At 60.3% G+C, this 17,579-nt stretch overlaps 1 protein-coding gene across 2 annotated transcripts in view; it reads right to left on the reverse strand.

The window, feature by feature from the left end:
• Positions 1-16,682, reverse strand: part of WNT10A (Wnt family member 10A) — a 51,778-nt gene extending 35,096 nt beyond the window's left edge. The window contains exons 1-2 of one of the 2 annotated variants that reach the window (XM_073304881.1): positions 15,941-16,682; positions 10,223-10,485 (exon numbers count right to left, since the gene is read on the reverse strand). In XM_073304881.1, coding sequence (XP_073160982.1) covers positions 10,223-10,485; positions 15,941-16,002 — 325 coding nt within the window. In that variant the 5' untranslated portion in view covers positions 16,003-16,682. Of the gene's footprint in view, positions 1-7,298; positions 7,835-10,222; positions 10,486-15,940 lie in introns of those variants that run through there. The other variant, XM_073304882.1, reaches the window with a different exon arrangement.
• Between the last annotated feature and the right edge of the window lie 897 nt (positions 16,683-17,579).

The following is a 17,579-nucleotide window of genomic DNA, read 5'->3' on the forward strand; positions in this document are numbered from 1 at the left end:
TTGCGTCCATCTCTGTGTCTGACAATTCTGTTCTTTACTCTAGGTTTCAGAGTAGCAGCCGTGTTAGTCTGTATTTGCAAAAAGAAAAGGAGGACTTGTGGCACCTTAGCGACTAACCAATTTATTTGAGCATGAGCTTTCGTGAGCTACAGCTCCCTTCATCGGATGCATACTGCGGAAAGTACAGAAGATCTTTTTATACACACAAAGCATGAAAAAATGGGTGTTTACCACTACAAAAGGTTTTCTCTCCCCTCACCCCACTCTCCTGCTGGTAATAGCTTATCTAAAGTGATCACTCTCCTTACAATGTGTATGATAATCAAGGTGGGCCATTTCCAGCACAAATCCAGGGATTAACAAGAACCCTGTTAATGGGGTTCCAGGGGTGGGTCTGTGCTGTGGATGGCATTGTGTTCTGCACGGCTGAGGTTATGGGGCAAGTGATGCTGCTTTTCCACAATTTCAGCCCGTGCACGTCGGCGGAAGCACTCCATGTAGAAGTCCAGTCTGCTGTCTCGACCTTCAGGAGTCGTCCACCTAGAATCCTTCTTTTTGTAGTGTTGGTAGGGAGGTCTCTGTGGATTAGTATGTTGTTCAGAGGTGTGTTGGAAATATTCATTGAGTCGGAGATGTCGAAAATAGGATTTTAGGTCACCACAGAACTGTATCATGTTCGTGGGGGTGGAGGGGCAGAAGGAGAGGCCCCGAGATAGGAGAGCTGCTTCTGCTGGGCTGAGAGTATAGTTGGATAGGTTAACAATATTGCTGGGTGGGTTGAGGGAACCATTGCTGTGGCCCCTTGTGGCAAGTAGTAGTTTAGAAAGTTTAGTGTTCTTTTTCTTTTGTAGAGAAGCAAAGTGTGTGTTGTAAATGGCTTGTCTAGTTTTAGTAAAGTCCAGCCACGAGGAAGTTTGTGTGGAAGGTTGGTTTTTAGGAGAGTAAATTGTGGAAAAGCAGCATCACTTGCCCCATAACCTCAGCCATGCGGAACGCAATGCCATCCACAGCCTCAGAAACAACTCTGACGTCATAATCAAAAAGGCTGACAAAGGAGGTGCTGTTGTCATCATGAATAGGTTGGAATATGAACAAGAGGCTGCTTGGCAGCTCTCCAACACCACTTTCTACAAGCTATTACCCTCTGATCCCACTGAGAGTTAACAAAAGAAACTACAGCATTTGTTCAAGAAACTTCCTGAAAAAGCACAAGATCAAATCCGCACAGACACACCTCTGGAACCCCGACCTGGGATATTCTATCTACTACCCAAGATCCATAAACCTGGAAATCCTGGGCGCCCCATCATCTCAGGCATTGGCACCCTGACAGCAGGATTGTCTGGCTATGTAGACTCCCTCCTCAGGCCCTACGCGACCAGCACTCCCAGCTACCTTCGAGACACCACTGACTTCCTGAGGAAACTACAATCCATGGGTGATCTTCCTGAAAACACCATCCTGGCCACTATGGATGTAGAAGCCCTCTACACCAACATTCCACACAAAGATGGACTACAAGCCGTCAAGAACACTATCCCCGATAATGTCACGGCTAACCTGGTGGCTGAACTTTGTGACTTTGTCCTTACCAATAACTATTGTACATTTGGGGACAATGTATACCTTCAGATCAGCGGCACTGCTATGGGTACCCGCATGGCCCCACAGGATGCCAACATTTTTATGGCTGACTTAGAACAACGCTTCCTCAGCTCTCGTCCCCTAAAGCCCCTACTCTACTTGCGCTACATTGATGACATCTTCATCATCTGGACCCATGGAAAAGAAGCCCTTGAGGAATTCCACCATGATTTCAACAATTTCCTTCCCACCACCAACCTCAGCCTGGTCCAGTCCACACAAGAGATCCACTTCCTGGACACTACAGTGCTAATAAAGGATGGTCACATAAATACCACCCTATACCGGAAACCTACTGACCGCTATTCCTACCTGCATGCCTCCAGCTTTCACCCTGACCTCACCACACGATCCATCCAAGCTCTGCGATACAACCGCATTTGCTCCAACCTCTCAAACAGAGACAAACACCTAGAAGATCTCTATCAAGCTTTCTTACAACTACAATACCCACCTGCAGAAGTGAAGAAACAGATTGATAGAGCCAGAAGAGTTCCCAGAAGTCACCTACTACAGGACAGGCCTAACAAAGAAAATAACAGAATGCCACTAGCTGTCACCTTCAGCCCCCAACTAAAACCCCTCCAACACATTATTAAGGATCTGCAACCTATCCTAAAGGATGACCCAACACTCTCACAAATCTTGGGAGACAGGCCAGTCCTTGCCTACAGACAGCCCCGCAACCTGAAGCAAATACTCACCACCAACCACATACCACACAACAGAACCACTAACCCAGGAACCTACCCTTGCAACAAAGCCCGTTGCCAACTGTGCCCACATATCTATTCAGGGGACACCATCACAGGGCCTAATAACATCAGCCACACTATCAGAGGCTCGTTCACCTGCACATCCACCAATGTGATATATGCCATCATGTGCCAGCAATGCCCCTCTGCCATGTACATTGGTCAAACTGGACAGTCTCTACGTAAAAGAATAAATGGACACAAATCAGATGTCAAGAATTATAACATTCATAAACCAGTCAGAGAACACTTCAATCTCTCTGGTCACGCGATTACAGACATGAAAGTTGCTATATTACAACAAAAAGCTTCAAAACCAGACTCCAGCGAGAGACTGTTGAATTGGAATTCATTTGCAAATTGGATACAATTAACTTAGGCTTGAATAGAGACTGGGAGTGGCTAAGTCATTATGCAAGGTAACCTATTTCCCCTTGTTTTTTCCTACCCCTCCCTCCCCCCAGACGTTCTTGTTAAACCCTGGATTTGTGCTGGAAATGGCCCACCTTGATTATCACACACATTGTAAGGAGAGTGATCACTTTAGATAAGCTATTACCAGCAGGAGAGTGGGGTGGGGGGAAAGAAAACATTTTGTAGTGATAAACACCCATTTTTTCATGCTTTGTGTGTATAAAAAGATCTTCTACACTTTCCACAGTATGCATCCGATGAAGTGAGCTGTAGCTCACGAAAGCTTCTGCTCAAATAAATGGGTTAGTCTCTAAGGTGCCACAAGTCCTCTTGTTCTTTACTCTAGTTTCAACCAGTTTGCCCGGTACCGAAGTCAGGCTCGCCGGCCTGTAACTGCCGGGGTCGCCTCTGGAGCCCGTTTTAAAAGGTGGCATGGCGTTAGCTCCCCTCCAGCCGTCTGGCCCCGAGGCGGATTTAAGCAATAGGTCACACGCCACGGCTGGCAGTTCTGCAGTTGCACATCTGAGTTTCTTCAGAGCTCTGGGCCGATCCCATCTGGTCCTGGTGACTTATTGCTGTTCGGTGTATTGATTTGTTCCAAACCCTCCTCGACTGACGCCTCAGTCTGGGACCGTTCCTCAGGTTTGTCCCTAACTAGAATGGCTCAGGTGTGGGAGCCTCCCTCACAAAGTTGGCAGCGATGACTGATGCAGATAACGCATTTAGCTTCTTCACAAGGGCCTTGTCTTCCTTGAGTGCTCTGTTAGCCCTTCCATCATCCAGTGGCTCCGCTGATTGTTTGGCTGGCGTCCTGCGTCCCATGTACTTATAAAAAGGTCACACTAATTAATTTGCATTACACTGAGCCAATTACAGCTGCCTTCCTCTTTAATGTGGATGCAGAAACTGTAGAGACAACAATCCCAGCATGCAATGTGGCCTGTTTGGGTCAAACGAGCCTGCTGCGTGGGACCTAGACCTAGGGACCTAGACCTCCTGCTGGTGTCAACACTATCCTGGTGTGGGCCAAGTGGAGCTGGATGGAGAGCTGCAGTCGTGCAGTCACCTCTCCCCATTAAAGGGCTCTGGCTCTTTCTGGGCCACAATCAGAACCAACCAGAACCTGCCACCGAACCCTGGGCAGTTTTTTTGAGTTTGGAGAAATTTCCGCTGAGGTTTTCCCATCACTTTTCCTGGTACTGGCTCTCCGTGCTCCTGGGACCTGGCTGGGAATGGCTGATGGGTGCCGTTCCCAGCCTGACACAGCAAACACTGGACGTCTCCCAAATCTCCTGGATTTCTGGTCTGGTTTGACTGGTTCAGGAGGCTCCTGGAAGTTCCCAGGAATTGGGGCCCTCAGCCAAGCCTCCAGACCCTGCCCATCGCATGGTGTCAGCAGGGCCGCGCCAATGGCCTTCCAAGAGCTGTCCCGCTCCAGGAGTTCTGCCTACACAAAGAGGCAGAGTGGGTGCCCAGCTCCTCCGAGGACTGGGGATGCAGCCAGTTACAACATGTTTCCTGTTCTCTCTCCTCTTCCCTCCCCCTCCCTCTTTTCCTAATTAAACTGCAGGTGAACCTATCCGGCCGTGGCAACACGCCAGACACTAAATTCCTCCATGCAGATCGGAACTTGCCTCCATGCACCTTCCGAACGCGCCGCTCTGAGAACACGGCCGCTCTCCACTGCCAGTCCAGTCGCAGGGACAGCCCAGGGCTGCTTGCTTGTTTGCAGGGTGGTCAGGCCCAGATCCACAAAGACCCCTAGGCACCTTTCAGTGGAAAGGAGGAGCCTAAATACCTCCGTGGAGCCAGGCCCAAGTGGCTAGGGTGCTGCAGTGGGGCTCAGGAGACCACCGACCGTCACCTCTCTGTGCTGCCTTTCCCTGGTGTCTTGCTGTAGCGGGGTGGTCACCCGCTCCTGCCCTGAAGGGCTTGAAATCAGCCCTGGGAGCGGGCTGAGGCTGCTGGAAGGCTGGTGCTAGAGAAAGCAGCAAGCCTCGGCTGATTGGGGAAACAGCCACAGCTGCGGCCATGCCCCAATCAGGGCCCCGTTGGCCTTTATAGGCGGGCAGTGGGCCAGTCTCTCTTGAGATGTTGAGAGGGAGGAGCCTGACTGCTGGAAGCTGAGCTGGATACCCAAAGTGGAGCAGGGCTGGGGAAAGGCCAGAGGAGCTGGGGCGCTCCAGCCTGAGAAACCCCTGGGCTGCAGGCCTTGATGAAGGCCTAAGAAAAGGGTACTGGGGTTGCAGAGGGCAGCCCAAGGGTAGGCAGAAGCAGCAGGTCCAGACCCCCCTTGCCGATGATGAGTGGCAATTATAGGTAGCGGAGGCTAGATGGTAACTGACAGTAGCCAAAGACTGAGGTGAGATGGGGATTAGGAGGTTGGGGGTTCCCCGGGGAGGGGAGACCCAGAGACCGAGGGGACACTGCTGGGGCAGACCCCCAGACAAAGCGGCACCTGGGTCCGGAAGAGACACGGGGGCAGCAGCAGCAACGAGACCGATCTGCAGAGAGCGCTCTGGAGCTGGAAAATGAGCTAATTCCCAGCCAGCCTGCAGGAGTGAGTCCCGCCCCGCCACACTTGCCTATTTGGATTTTAAGCTCTTTAGGGCAGGCACTATGGGACAAGGGATTTAGGTGCCCAGAGAGACAGATAAATGGGATTTTGAAAAGTGCCTACAGGCATTTTTGAAATTTATGGGAATTAGGCACCAAACTTGCCTTGGCCCCTCTGAAGCCAGGTGCCAGTCAACGTCTTTAGGCACCTAAATCCCCTGGGATCAAGTCCACTGTGGCTCTGTAGCACACAGCACCCCAGGGCCCCCATCTCAGCTCATGTGCCACTCCGATGGCTGGTTTGCCTACAGTGTCTCCAGCATGGGGCAGAGAATGGCCATGCGCACCCGACTCCAGCCCATGGCTCCAGCCCATGGCAAGAGACACGTTCCGGGACCCGCCTCCCCCTCTACCCATAAAGAAATGGAGGGTGGCTACTATACCTAGACACCCGCGACAACCGGTGGAGACGCAGGGAGTGTCACCTGGCAGGAGACCGATGGACCAGGTCTGTCCCGCATAGGCCCCTGAGCAGGGCCACGCTCTGCAGGCAGAGCACCCTGTGCTGACGGAGAAGCTATCTGCATTCATCATTATGCTGTAGACCCAATACTGCCCCTGCCTGCCTGGCTCTGGCACCCCCAAGCCCGTGGCCTGCCTCACAAAACCCACCCTTTGCACGGGTCTTCCCCTGTCTGTATGAGGCCTGGTGAGACGTGCCTTCCCTGAAATGACCCCCACACCCGTACGCGAGGAGGCCACTCCCAGACCTGCTGGCTGTGCCCTCGAAATGCCACTGGTAGGGCTGGCTGGGAACAGTTGGGCCGGGGCTTGACTGGGAGGAAGCCGTCCCAAGAAGCCATCAGGCCCTGCTAGCTCCTCCCCTGTATCTCAACAGCCTCCTGGCAATGGCACGAGTCTTGGTGGGGCCGGCCAGCTGCTCCGTGCTGCCTGGCACCGCGGAGAGGGCGTCTCTCCAAGCCCGGAACGCCCTAGTGTGGCTGGGGTTTGAGGAGCGCGCAGGCCAGGGCCCAAAGCTGCCAAAGACACAGGGCCAAAGCTGCCAAGACCTGGCCACGGGGAGAGTCAGCAAGGGGCGGAGGCTGGGACGGGAGCTGGGGAGGAGAGTGCCTGGTGCGGGGGCTGGCTGAGGTTAGGAAAAAGGGAGGTAGGGGAGCCTGACTGGAGGCCCTGGACGTTTCGGAGAAGCATTTGCTAGCAGCTCGCTCGCCTTGGGCTTTGACCCCGCAGGCTCTGCAGAGCTCAGAGCCTTCGGATGGGAGACCTCCCCAGGAAAACCCACTCTGCATCCCTGCCAGGCCCCCAGAGGTGCAAAGGGCACCATGCCCGTGGAGGTGCCAACTCCCCGGGGAGATGTAAAATCCCAGGCGCTGCCCACTGGGGGTCACTCGGGAGCCCAGGATGCCCTTGGTAAGAATCCAGGTGCAGCTGCACATCGCGGCCAGGGCCCGGCTCAGGGGGCAAGTATAGGGGCTTAGTCTGGATCCACAAAAACATGGAGCAGTCCGGTGGCACGTTAAAGACTAACCTGTTTATTTGGGCATAAGCTCTCGTGGGTGAAAAGCCCACTTCTTCAGATGCATGGAGAAGTGGGGTCTTTACCCAGGAGATCTTATGCCCAAATAAATCGGTTAGTCTTTAAGGTGCCTCCAGACTCCTCCTTGTTTTTTAGGCTCAGGTGGTTTATTCCCCTCTCTAAAACCCCAGTGTTTACAGAACCCAGCACTCAGCTGCACTTCCTGTCCTGAACTGTTGTGTGACGCTGCTGGAGGCAGCGGCGTCCCACCCCAGAGGGGGCTGCATTTCCAGGGCCCAGGCAGACTCACTGCAGAGGCGCTGGATGAGGGGTGCAATAGAAAGACCCCAAGCGGCGCCTGAAGCTCCGAGGACCGGACCGTTTCTGTTCACCTGGAGCTTGTGCCCAAGCTCCGCGTTTGATCCGAAGCAGGAAGAGGTTTGGGGCCCGGGGATTCGCTCGCAGCTGTTCTTTGCCGAGGCTCTTCTGCCGATCGACTTCCATTACTTCCCCCGGCTGGCTTTCGCCCCGGGTGGCTCGCTCGGGGCAGGGCGCGGGGGCGGCCGGATTCGGAGCGAGCGAGGCGCCGGAGCGGACTCCAAAATAATTCAGAGTGCGGCTCACGCCCGGCTGAGCTCATGGCGCAGCGGCGGGAACACGATGAAAGATTCAAGGGCTCTGTCACTCCGCGTTAGGAACAGCGAGCCTGCGGGCGCCCGGAGCCGGAGCCGGAGCCTGGCCCCCGGGGGAGCCGCGCGCGTTAGCTGCACCGAGCCCGGTCGGCCGGGGCTTCGGGAGAGGCCATTAGCGGCCCCTGCTCTCACGGCCGGTTGGTTGGTTGGTTGGTTTGGGGAGGAGCTGCAAAGCGGAGCCGCGTTCTCCAGAGACCTGGAGCAGCTTGGAAACCCGCCAGCGAGCCCACCTGGCAGGGCCGGCGACCGTGTGCGCTGGCTCCTAGCTCCTAGCCAGTGGGCGCAAGAGATCCTCAGTCATGGGATACATCGACGTCTCTTTCCAAAGCCCCAGGCAGCCCTCCGAGCCGCGGGCGGGATTTGATGTTCGCTGGGAAGCTGAGAACCGCCCGTTTGGCCCCCCGCCCCAAAGCCGACAATAACATTTTCCCAGCGTCCATGCTACACATGGGCCGAGATCAAAGTCATCACAAATCCGCAGCTAGGAATTGTCCCCCTGGGTCAGAGGAGCAGCGGCCCATCTAGCCCAGGTCCTGCCTCCAGCACCGGCGGGGAGAGAAACTCTCTTGTCCTCCCCGTTCCCCTGGCTTGGCGGGGTCCCTCTGAAGCGCCCCCCAGCTCTGGCGGGCCTGAAACACCCTGGCACCCGGCGCACCCTCTTCCACATCGGGGAGGAAGACGGTCAACGCCCCGCCTCAGTGCAGAGCCCCGCGGCCCTGGCTGGGAGCCTTCGGCCCCGTCCTAGCCCCGCTGTCTCCCGTCCCGCTTCGGAGCCCAGACACAACTCGACGGCTCAGCCCGGGCCGGCTTCGGTCCTGTCTTTCTGAAACTCTGCCCAACAGAGCAGCTAGACAGGCCGACTCGTCCGCTGGCGCCCGAGGAGGCTCCACACGGGACACGGGCAGCCAGTGTCTGGAAAGGCTCTGATTCGTCTCAGCTGTGACAGCCCCCTTCCTGCCGGGAAGCTGCACCTTGCGCCCTGGGCCCTTCCACCGAAGCTGGTCTTTGGTCGGAGGAAACAGCCCTTGCGGCTCTGTAGGGAGTGAGGCGCCAGCAGGTTTACACCGAAGGGGGTTGGGCCCGAAGGTTAGTTACAGACCTGGGATGACATTTGGCGTCTTCAGCGCTGCGTTGCGAATAAACCCGGATCTAATCCGGATTCCTCCCACCCGGGGTCAGTCTCCCCGTGGAGACAGCGACCCTACTGGTATGAGTGAGGACGGCTCCCGCCAGGGAGGCTTTCAAAGCTCCAGCTCTAAATTCATTAGCCAAGTATTTCCCCGTCTCCCGGCCTGCTCCGGCCGGCCTCGGGAGCCCCGGTGGGCCCTGGGGCTTGGCTATTTCCCACTAATGCCACCGTGTGCACAGGTACTTTTCTGGGTGGTTTGGAAATCGGAGTGTCTCTCGTGGGTGGGAATCCGGCTCCGCTAGTGTGTCTAGCGGCGGCTGGGAGCAGGGAGAGCTGAGCTCTGCCGTTACTTGTACCCTGAAACTCGCTCCTGGGGGCCCCTGCACCGCTGGGGAGGGACCTCTGACCCCCTGGGGCTACAGGGCTGGAAGCAGACACTGGGCTGGGCCGGCTCGGGCGATGCAGGGGACTCTGGCCCCAGCACTGGGCAGGCCCCGGAGCGAGCTGTCTGGCAAGGCGGGGGCATCTCCCGTGAGCGAGCTGCCACGGGCCCGATCCTGCAGGGTGCCCAGAACCCTGCCCTGAAATCAGCGAGAGGTGAGGGGGCCCAGCGCCACGGGTTCAGGGAGACGCCTAAGGCTGTGCAAGGACAGCTGTCCCGGAGGGGTCTGGGCCCCGATTTCCACCGCCGGGACCCAGCTCCCCCCACGGGTCTGGCGCCCCCCACGGAACAAGTGGCACTGCTCCCGCGGGAGGGGCGGCTGTGGTGGGGGTCGGGTCACAGAGGGGGCGTCTCTCCTGGAGCTGGGGGAGGATCCCAGAGCAGGGAGTCGGATGCCAGGGGGATCCCTGTGTTCCTCGGCAGCGGGACCCGCTGGAGCTTTCTCCGGGCAGGCGGCTCCGGCCCTAGGTACAGCCTTGCAGGAACCGAGCCTGGAGGTGAGGAGTTGGGGTGGTTACCCCACTGCCCGGGCCAAACTCCCATGTGGAGGACCACATCCGGTCCCCCAGAATCCCCTCCTTTCCCCTGCACTTCCTAGTGATTAACAAGATTCCCGTTCACATCCTGTCCTGCGGCGCTGCCGCTGGCGGGCTGCCACGTCCCACCCCAGAGCTGGCTGCATTTCCCAGGCGCTTCCTGAGACAAACCCCGCGGCCCCGCTTTGCAGGAGAGACATCCCCTGGGGCCCGGGAGAGCTCCGCCGGCGCGAGGGGCGCAGAAACGGGGCTGGGGCTCAGAAAGGAGCCGGGGACGGTCTGGGGCAGGCGCTGGGCGTGCGCAGGGGACGGGAGGGGTGAGCGGAGAAGAAACAGGCCTCGGCTGTAGGGACACAAAAGGGCCCAGCCGCACCCTGGGGTTCCCACTGGCTCCCAGCCTGGGCAGGTCACTTCGAGGCGGCGGGTGCCTGGTCCAGGACCCGTCCCTGGGCCTGGCGGCAGGTGAGGGGGACCCGCCTTGTGCCCAAAGGCGGGGCGGGGGCTCCCCGGCCCTTACCTCGGCTGAAGATGATGCTCTCGTAGGGGATCTTGTTCTTGGTCTCCAGGCTGGAGCAGTTCCAGCGCTGGTCCCGGAACTGGTGCTGACATTCGTGGATGGCGATCTGCATGCCCTGGATGGCGGAGGCCGTCACGTCGGGGTGGCGGACACACACCTCCAGCTGCCGGCGCGTCAGGCCGGGCAGCGTCAGGCAAACGGTGTTGGCGTTCAGCACCGGCTCCGACGGCAGCTTCAGGCCCAGGATTTCATTGGGGCAGGAGCTGGAAGGGAAGGGAGAGCCCGGCTCAGCGCCCTGCCCTGCCGCCTCGCCCACCCCTGGCGCCAGGGGTCTGCTGCGGGGAGGGGAAAGCCCCGCAGAGACCCAGTCACGGGGTCGCTTCCCAACCCCCCCCCCTCCGCCGCCCCTGGGTGCAAAGTCCCCACACGGAGGGGGGCAGCCGGGGCGTCGGGTGCAGCCAGGCCCCAGAGAGACCGCCACCCAGGCCAGCGATTCTGAGGTGGATTTGGAGCGGGCTGGGGAGTCGGGGCTGGGGAGTCGGGGCAGGGGATGGGGGGCTGGCTCGGAAGCCAGGGAGGGGATGGGGGGATGGGTACGGAGCTGGCCAAGGCGGGGGGATGAGGATGGAGACAGGGGACTCTAGGGTGTTGGCAAAGGGCGGAGTGGGCTCCCCAATCAGCCGATTGGGGGGCATGGGTGTCAGGATCTTGCCCCAGGGCACCAATCCCCAGCCTCGGGATCCCCAGGATCAGAGGATTCTAACTTGAGCCACCCCGTTTTATTCCCGGATGAATCAATTAAGGACCAGCAAAAGAGGCGCTCAGGCGCAGAAACTGCCCCCACTGGAGCCCCCGCAACGAAGCCCCAGCAGGCGGAGAGTGTGCCGCTCCCCAGAGGAGCCCCCGGCTCCTGGGGCGTGTCTGTGACCCAGACCCGGGGCGAGATGCCGGCGAGGTCAGGGTGCAAGCCCCAAACACCGGGCTGAGCTGCTCAAAGCTATTGCCTCCCCTGTGCTTTCCAGGGGGGCTGCTGCTCCAGACCCTGGGGGCGCCAAGGAAGACCAGGGGCCAAACCCTGCCCGAAAGCAGCCAGAAATCCCCAGCAGCAGCCTGCTTTCCACGGGCATCCCAGCTCTGCCTGGGCCGGACAGGACTCGACAGGACTCTTCTCTACCGATCTTATCCCAGCCCATCACTGCAGTGTCTGGGCACCTTCTAGTCATGCACCAAGTGAGGTGACCGACACCTGTCATGTGTGGAACAGGGCGGCGAAGAGAACCAGCATCAGAACCCAGACAGACAGACAGAGGGGTGTTTGGGGACGAATGGATGGATGGCTAGGTGGGGGGGGGTGTAGAGACAGATCGGAGGGTATGGGGTAGATTAGATAGGTCGAAGGGATGTATGAGGATGGATGGGTAGTTGGGATGGTGGGGGATGGATAAATGACTGATGGGTGTGTATGGGATAGGTAGAGGGGGTGTATGAGGATGGATGGTGGGAGGGTGTGTGGGGATGGATGATGGATTTGTATGGGGATAGATACAGGGATGGATGGTGGGAGGACATGTGGGGACGCATGGACAGCCAGCCAGCCCCAGAGACCCAGGCCCGGTTTGGGTGACCACCTAAGCTTTTGGCTCGTTAACCAAGCAGAGGGCCAGTCAGTGAGGGGGCTCACCCCCTCCAGGGCAGTTACCCCGGGTTTGCAGGGCTGTCACTGAGATCAGACTCCCTGAGCCCCGGCAGGCCCCATGTCTCCTGTGGGATGGGCGTGGGCGGAGCACGCACGGCTCACGCGTCAGCCATGTTGAAATTCTATTGCTGGTCTATCCAGGTTCGTGGCCCACGCCCCTCACCCTGGTATCTGGGCACCTGCGGTCACGTTGGGCGCTGTGTTCCCAGGCTGTGGCCAGTTCCCATTTCAGCCGCTCCTCGGCGTGGGGCTCCCAGGTTGGCACTTTCAGGCCCACCCCAGTGGGCCTGGGCCTGTCGCTGGCACCAGGGACCAGGCCGCCCTCCCCACCTCATTTAATTTCAGGGTCCGAGAGGGGCATGATCAGAAAGTCCAGTAGGGACAGCACAGCCTCGCCCCTTCATTAAACAACACGGCTGCCATCTGTCCCGGGGGTTCTCTCTCTCTCTCGCCCTCCCCCGGACGGGGAGCTGTGCATGCCGGGGTGTGCGTTGTGGTCGGGTTGGGTTTTCTAACACCTCCAGGGCTCTGTGTCAGCCAGAGATGTGCCCCTGGCATGGGGAGCAGGGGCTGGGAGGTTTGGGATGGTCCTTCCTCCCTCAGTCAGGGTCCAGCCCTAAGGATGCTCTGTTCCCCCCGAAAGCGGAACGTCCCGTGGGGCCCGAGGAGCAGAGCTCTGCGCGGGTCTCCAGCCCGGACCCCTGGAGCACCTTGAAGACAAGGACCGAGCCCTGGGCTGTGGGGCGCCGGTGCGCGGAGTGGGGACAGGTGCCCATGTTGCAGCCCAGCCAGGTGTGCGAGCTGCAGGAAAGGTGAGCCCGGAGCCCAGCCCGTTGGCTGCTGTCTCACTCCCCACTGGCGATCCGGGGCAGAACCTCACGTTCCACCCCGCGGCGGCTTCTGTGCCCTAGACCCTCTTGCCAGGGATCTGAAAGTCAAGCTGGGCTCTGCCCGGCGACTCTCCGCTGGCTCTCTGGCACCCGCTGGGAAGTGTCGGGCCTGGCCCGGGCTGGCTTGTTCCTCTTCGGTCACGTTGGGCGCTGTGTTCCCAGGCTGTGGCCAGTTCCCATTTCAGCCGCTCCTCGGCGTGGGGCTCCCAGGTCGGCACTTCCAGGCCCACCGGAGTGGGCCTGGGCCTGTCGCTGGCACCAGGGACCAGGCCGCCCTCCCCACCTCGTTTAATTTCAGGGTCTGAGAGGGGCATGGTCAGAAAGTCCAGTAGGGACAGCACAGCCTCGCCCCTTCATAGCTAGGGACCAGACCCCCAGCTCCTCATTTGGGCCCAGCTCCCAGGGTCTGTCCGAGTCAGGCCTGGCACCGGGCTCTCCGCTCCTCCCTTCGGAGGGTCCCTCTGAACCTGCCGCAGAGCTACCCGCTCTGCCGCTCCACTCGGGCCTTCTCTAGGATTCGCCAAAGGCAGAGAAGAGCCCCAGAGCTCCGGCATCTTCCAAGGCCAAGCGCCCCGCCGAGCCCCCCGCAGCCGGGGGCGGCTGCCACCCAGGTGACTGGAGCGCTGTAGGGAGGCGGGACTTGCTTGGAGGGGCGCTGGCTGCTACCTGCTCTGGCTGTAATTCATCGGGGGTCGGGGGCGGGGGGTGTCTCCCATCAGGACTGTCAGCCAGGCCAGGCTTGTTCCCCTGGACGCCGTTTTACACTCAGGGGCTAAAGCCAGGCCCTTTCTCCCCTTCAGTGCCGCGGGGCCAGGCTCGGAATTCAGCCTGCTCCAGCGCCAATCCGGAGTGACCCCGCTAGGGGAGCGGGAGCGACCTTAACAACCAGAGCAGGGAGCTCCCCAAGTCCTGACCCTGAGTCGGAGTCACTCCGGATTTGCACCCGCCTGTCAGATCAGGATCAGTCCTGCAGCAGAGTCCAGCTGGACATGTCCCGAGCAAAGAGGCTTCCAGCCCTCCCCAGCCCCCCCCGTCCCTGACTCCCAGGTCTGCTGCCCCTATTCTTCCTTCGCTTCACCCTCTCCCCCCAGGCCCGCCCGCCCCAATCCAATGGGCGGGGGGGGCGTGCCAGGGCGGCTGGAAATCACGTGCCGCCGCTGTCATCCTCTTCTCTGATCCCCTGGCGCTGCTGCCTCGCTCCCCCCGCCCCCCCGGACTAAGTGGGTTTAAACAGGATTTCACGGTGAAAGGCCCGCGGGTCACCGGCTGCTGCGGCTTTAATTAATACACGTCCCGGCGTCAACACATTCTGCGTGAAGGAGAGGAAAGGGAAAAAAGAAAAAAAGCCAGCCCAGAAACAGGAGCTGGAGCGAGCCAGGGGAGGAAAAGACAGGGGGGTTTAACCCTTCCCTGCCCGCCGCCCGGAAGTTTGGCAGCTGGCGGGGGATCAGGGGAGATCAAAGGAAGACGCCTGGAGTGGCCCTGGGATGCGGAAAAGGGGGGGCGGGGGAGGATCACGGCATGCGAAGGGGGGAAGGTGGGAGTCCCCCCCGGAACTCGACGTGGGGCACCAGCCGGCTCCCCACCCCCAGTCTCTCTTTCCCTCGGATTTGGGATGAAAGGAAAAGCAGAGCCCTAACGACCAAAAGAGCTCGGTTCTCCTGGCCCCGCCCTTAGGGAGCGGCCCCCGCACCCCACTGGGGTGGCCACAGGGGCGCCCCGTTCCCCTCCAGGGAGGGGGTGCAGCGCTACCTGCCGAACCCTCCATGCACGGACAGACCCCGAGTTGCCTGGACTAACACCACCCCCCGGCTGCGCTTCCATTTGTAGGGCCCAGCGCCAGGCTCTCCAGGCGTTTCCCGAACCCCACCGTGCACAGGGGCTGGTCGGTGAGCGCCCCGCACCTCCCCCAGAAACCCGCCTCTGTCCAGGCCAGGAAAGGCAAACAATCCCCCAGGAGACCGTCAGAGGCACGGAGCTTGGCCTAACCTCCGAGTCTTCGTGTTCAATAAACCCCAGCAAAATACCGCCCGGGCAGCCACATGGACTGGCTTGTACGTGTGAATCCAAGATTTTCCAGGGGTCCAACTAGCCCCTCGACTCCTGGGAGGTTGTTTTTTACATAGGGACAGCTGAGCTCCCCCAAATACCCACTCCCCCCAATCATGGGACCCTAGAACCGACCCCGGGACACAACTTGCCCCAGCTCGGCCGGCAAGGCAGTGAGAGAGCTGGGGAAAGAACCCAGGAGTCCTGGGCCGCAGTTTGGACAAAACTCCCTCCTTAGCCCTGAATTGTTAGTCATTTGCCGGCGGGCGAGCGGAGCCAATTAGCCAGCCCGGCCCGGCCGGGGGGCGCTACCTTTAGACGGAGCAGGTGGCTTCTGAACTTATTTTCTCCATATACTGCAGCGGGGAGGACCCGATTCGGAGCGGGACAGGAGTCGCTGGGCTCTGTCTCCGAGCCCTGCGCCAGCAGACCGTCCCCACCTCAGACGGACAATTCCCCCTTCCCGGGGTTTGCTCTGCGGTCCAGGTGGGCCCGGCAGGGGCTGGGCTCTGACCGGGCTTCCGCCGGGGTTCCCCACGGGGCAACTCGAGGGACGCGGCTCCCCGGTTTACGCCGCGGTGGAGGTGAGCCGGGAGTCAGGCCCTCGCCCGGCTGGTCCTCCAATCAGCGCCTGACCCAGAAAGCAAGGCCGAGCAGAGGCGGCTTCCATGGCACTGGCGAGGAAAAGCAAATCCCCCTGCGGGGAGAATTTCCACACGACGGAGGAGATCTCTAGGAAGGGAAACGATCAGCCGCAGCCCGGATTATCTGGAGCAGGCGGGGGTGGAGGGGGGTTAGCACACGGGGGAAATAATCCTCCCGAATCCGTCACAGAACGGAGACAATCTGGGTAAACGTTGCATTCCGGAGAGGCACAGGGCGCTGTGATTATCACAAGGCTCCGAAGTGACATCTCCTCTCCTAGGGCCCGTGTGCGGGTGCGCGGTTCATCTCCCGGGAGCACAGGGCAGCTGCCGAGGGACCATTGGCCAAGACACAAGCCTGGGTCCTAAAGGCCCCACCACGGCTAAAAACAGGCGAGTTTAGGAAGTGGGAGCCCGAGCGCGGCGGGAGGTCTCTTACCTTCGCAGCCAGAGGCCGAGGAGAAGCAGGGGGCAGAACCCGGGCAGCAGGGCCAGACCCATCTCGTGTCCCGCTGGCTCGGTGCGGGGCTTGGCAGGGACTCGGGTTTGCGGTGGGGCCTTTGGGTTTCCCGTGGTGGTTTCCCCGGCTGCTGCTGGTTCTTGTCTCTTCTCGCTGCTTCTTGCACTTCCCTCTGCTATTCAGGACCTCAGGGATCCCCCGCCTGGATTGGTGGGTTGACAGTCCCAGAAGGACGGGGCCATCCTCGCCGCAGGCAGCCCATAGCCCCCCACCCCCAACACAACCCCAACTACATGGGCCAGGCAGGGCCGCTCCCCCCTCTACGAGGACACCCAAGTTCCAAGGAGCTGCTGGCTGCTTGCAGGGGGGAGAGCTGCTCTCATTCCAGGCTCCATGTGGACAGGTCCTGCCCCTCCGCCCCCCACCCAAGTCTCCAGCGGGGGGAGGGGGGCCTAGCTGCAGGGCGCTGGCAGAGGCAGAATGAGGGGGCAGGCTGCCCCCCCTGCGCAGCCCCCCCCCCTTGGCTTCCCTCTTTGTCACTCTGCCTCGCTTTGCTCAGAGCTCCCCGTCCTGTGCGCCCCGGGCGGGGCGCTCCGGTCCCTGGGGCTGGGCGCGCGGGGAGGGGGGGGGTCTCTCCTTGTGGGGGGAGGGCAAGCTCCCCTGGATCTCTGAGGCGCAAGTGGAGCCCCAGCTGCTCCCTCCTCGCCGCCGCTTTCTCCAGCTGCCTCCGGCTCAGCGCCTCCCTGCGCCCCGCAGCCGCCTGGGACCGTCCCCTGGCGAAGAGCGCGGCGGGCAGCGGCCGGGCCGGGCTCGCACGGGGGCTGCGGCGGCGGCTCTGCCTGGGATCGCGCCGCGCGCTGCGTTCCTCGGCGCCCGGAGCCCTCGTCCCGACACGTCTGGGCAGGAGCCCGCAGGGGAAGGACGGGGGCAGAGGATGGCAGCGGCAGCGGGGCAGGCGGGGCGGGGAGGGAGCGTGCCACACACGGCCTGCCGGGGCGGGGGCGGGCGGGCGGGGCGGGCGCGGAGGTGTGGGTGCATGGGTGCAGCTGCATGCGGGGTGTGGGCCTGACAGCACGGTTGTGAAGGTGTGTCTATGGATGCGGTCCGGGAGCATGGCTGGGGTGTGCCCATGTGGGTGTGCAGATGTGTGAGGGAATGGAGGTGAGGATGTGTGCATGGAGGGGGAGGTGTGTGTGCAGATCCCCATGGCGTATGGCTGTGCTGATGGAGATAGCGTGTTGGAGGTGGGTGTGTAAATCCCCTAGGCATATGGCTGTGCTGATGGAGATAGCATGTTGGAAGTGGGTGTGTAAATCCCCTAGGCATATGGCTGTGCTGATGGAGACAGCACGTTGGAGGTGGGTGTGTAAATCCCCGAGGCATATGGCTGTGCTGATGGAGATAGCACGTTGGAGGTGGGTGTGTAAATCCCCTAGGCATATGGCTGTGCTGATGGAGATAGCATGTTGGAAGTGGGTGTGTAAATCCCCATGGCGTATGGCTGTGCTGATGGAGATAGCGTGTTGGAAGTGGGTGTGTAAATCCCCATGGCGTATGGCTGTTCTGATGGAGATAGCACGTTGGAGGTGGGTGTGTAAATCCCCTAGGCATATGGCTG

This window comes from Lepidochelys kempii, chromosome 11 (assembly GCF_965140265.1).
Source record: "Lepidochelys kempii isolate rLepKem1 chromosome 11, rLepKem1.hap2, whole genome shotgun sequence".
In the NCBI taxonomy this organism is placed as follows: domain Eukaryota; kingdom Metazoa; phylum Chordata; order Testudines; family Cheloniidae; genus Lepidochelys; species Lepidochelys kempii.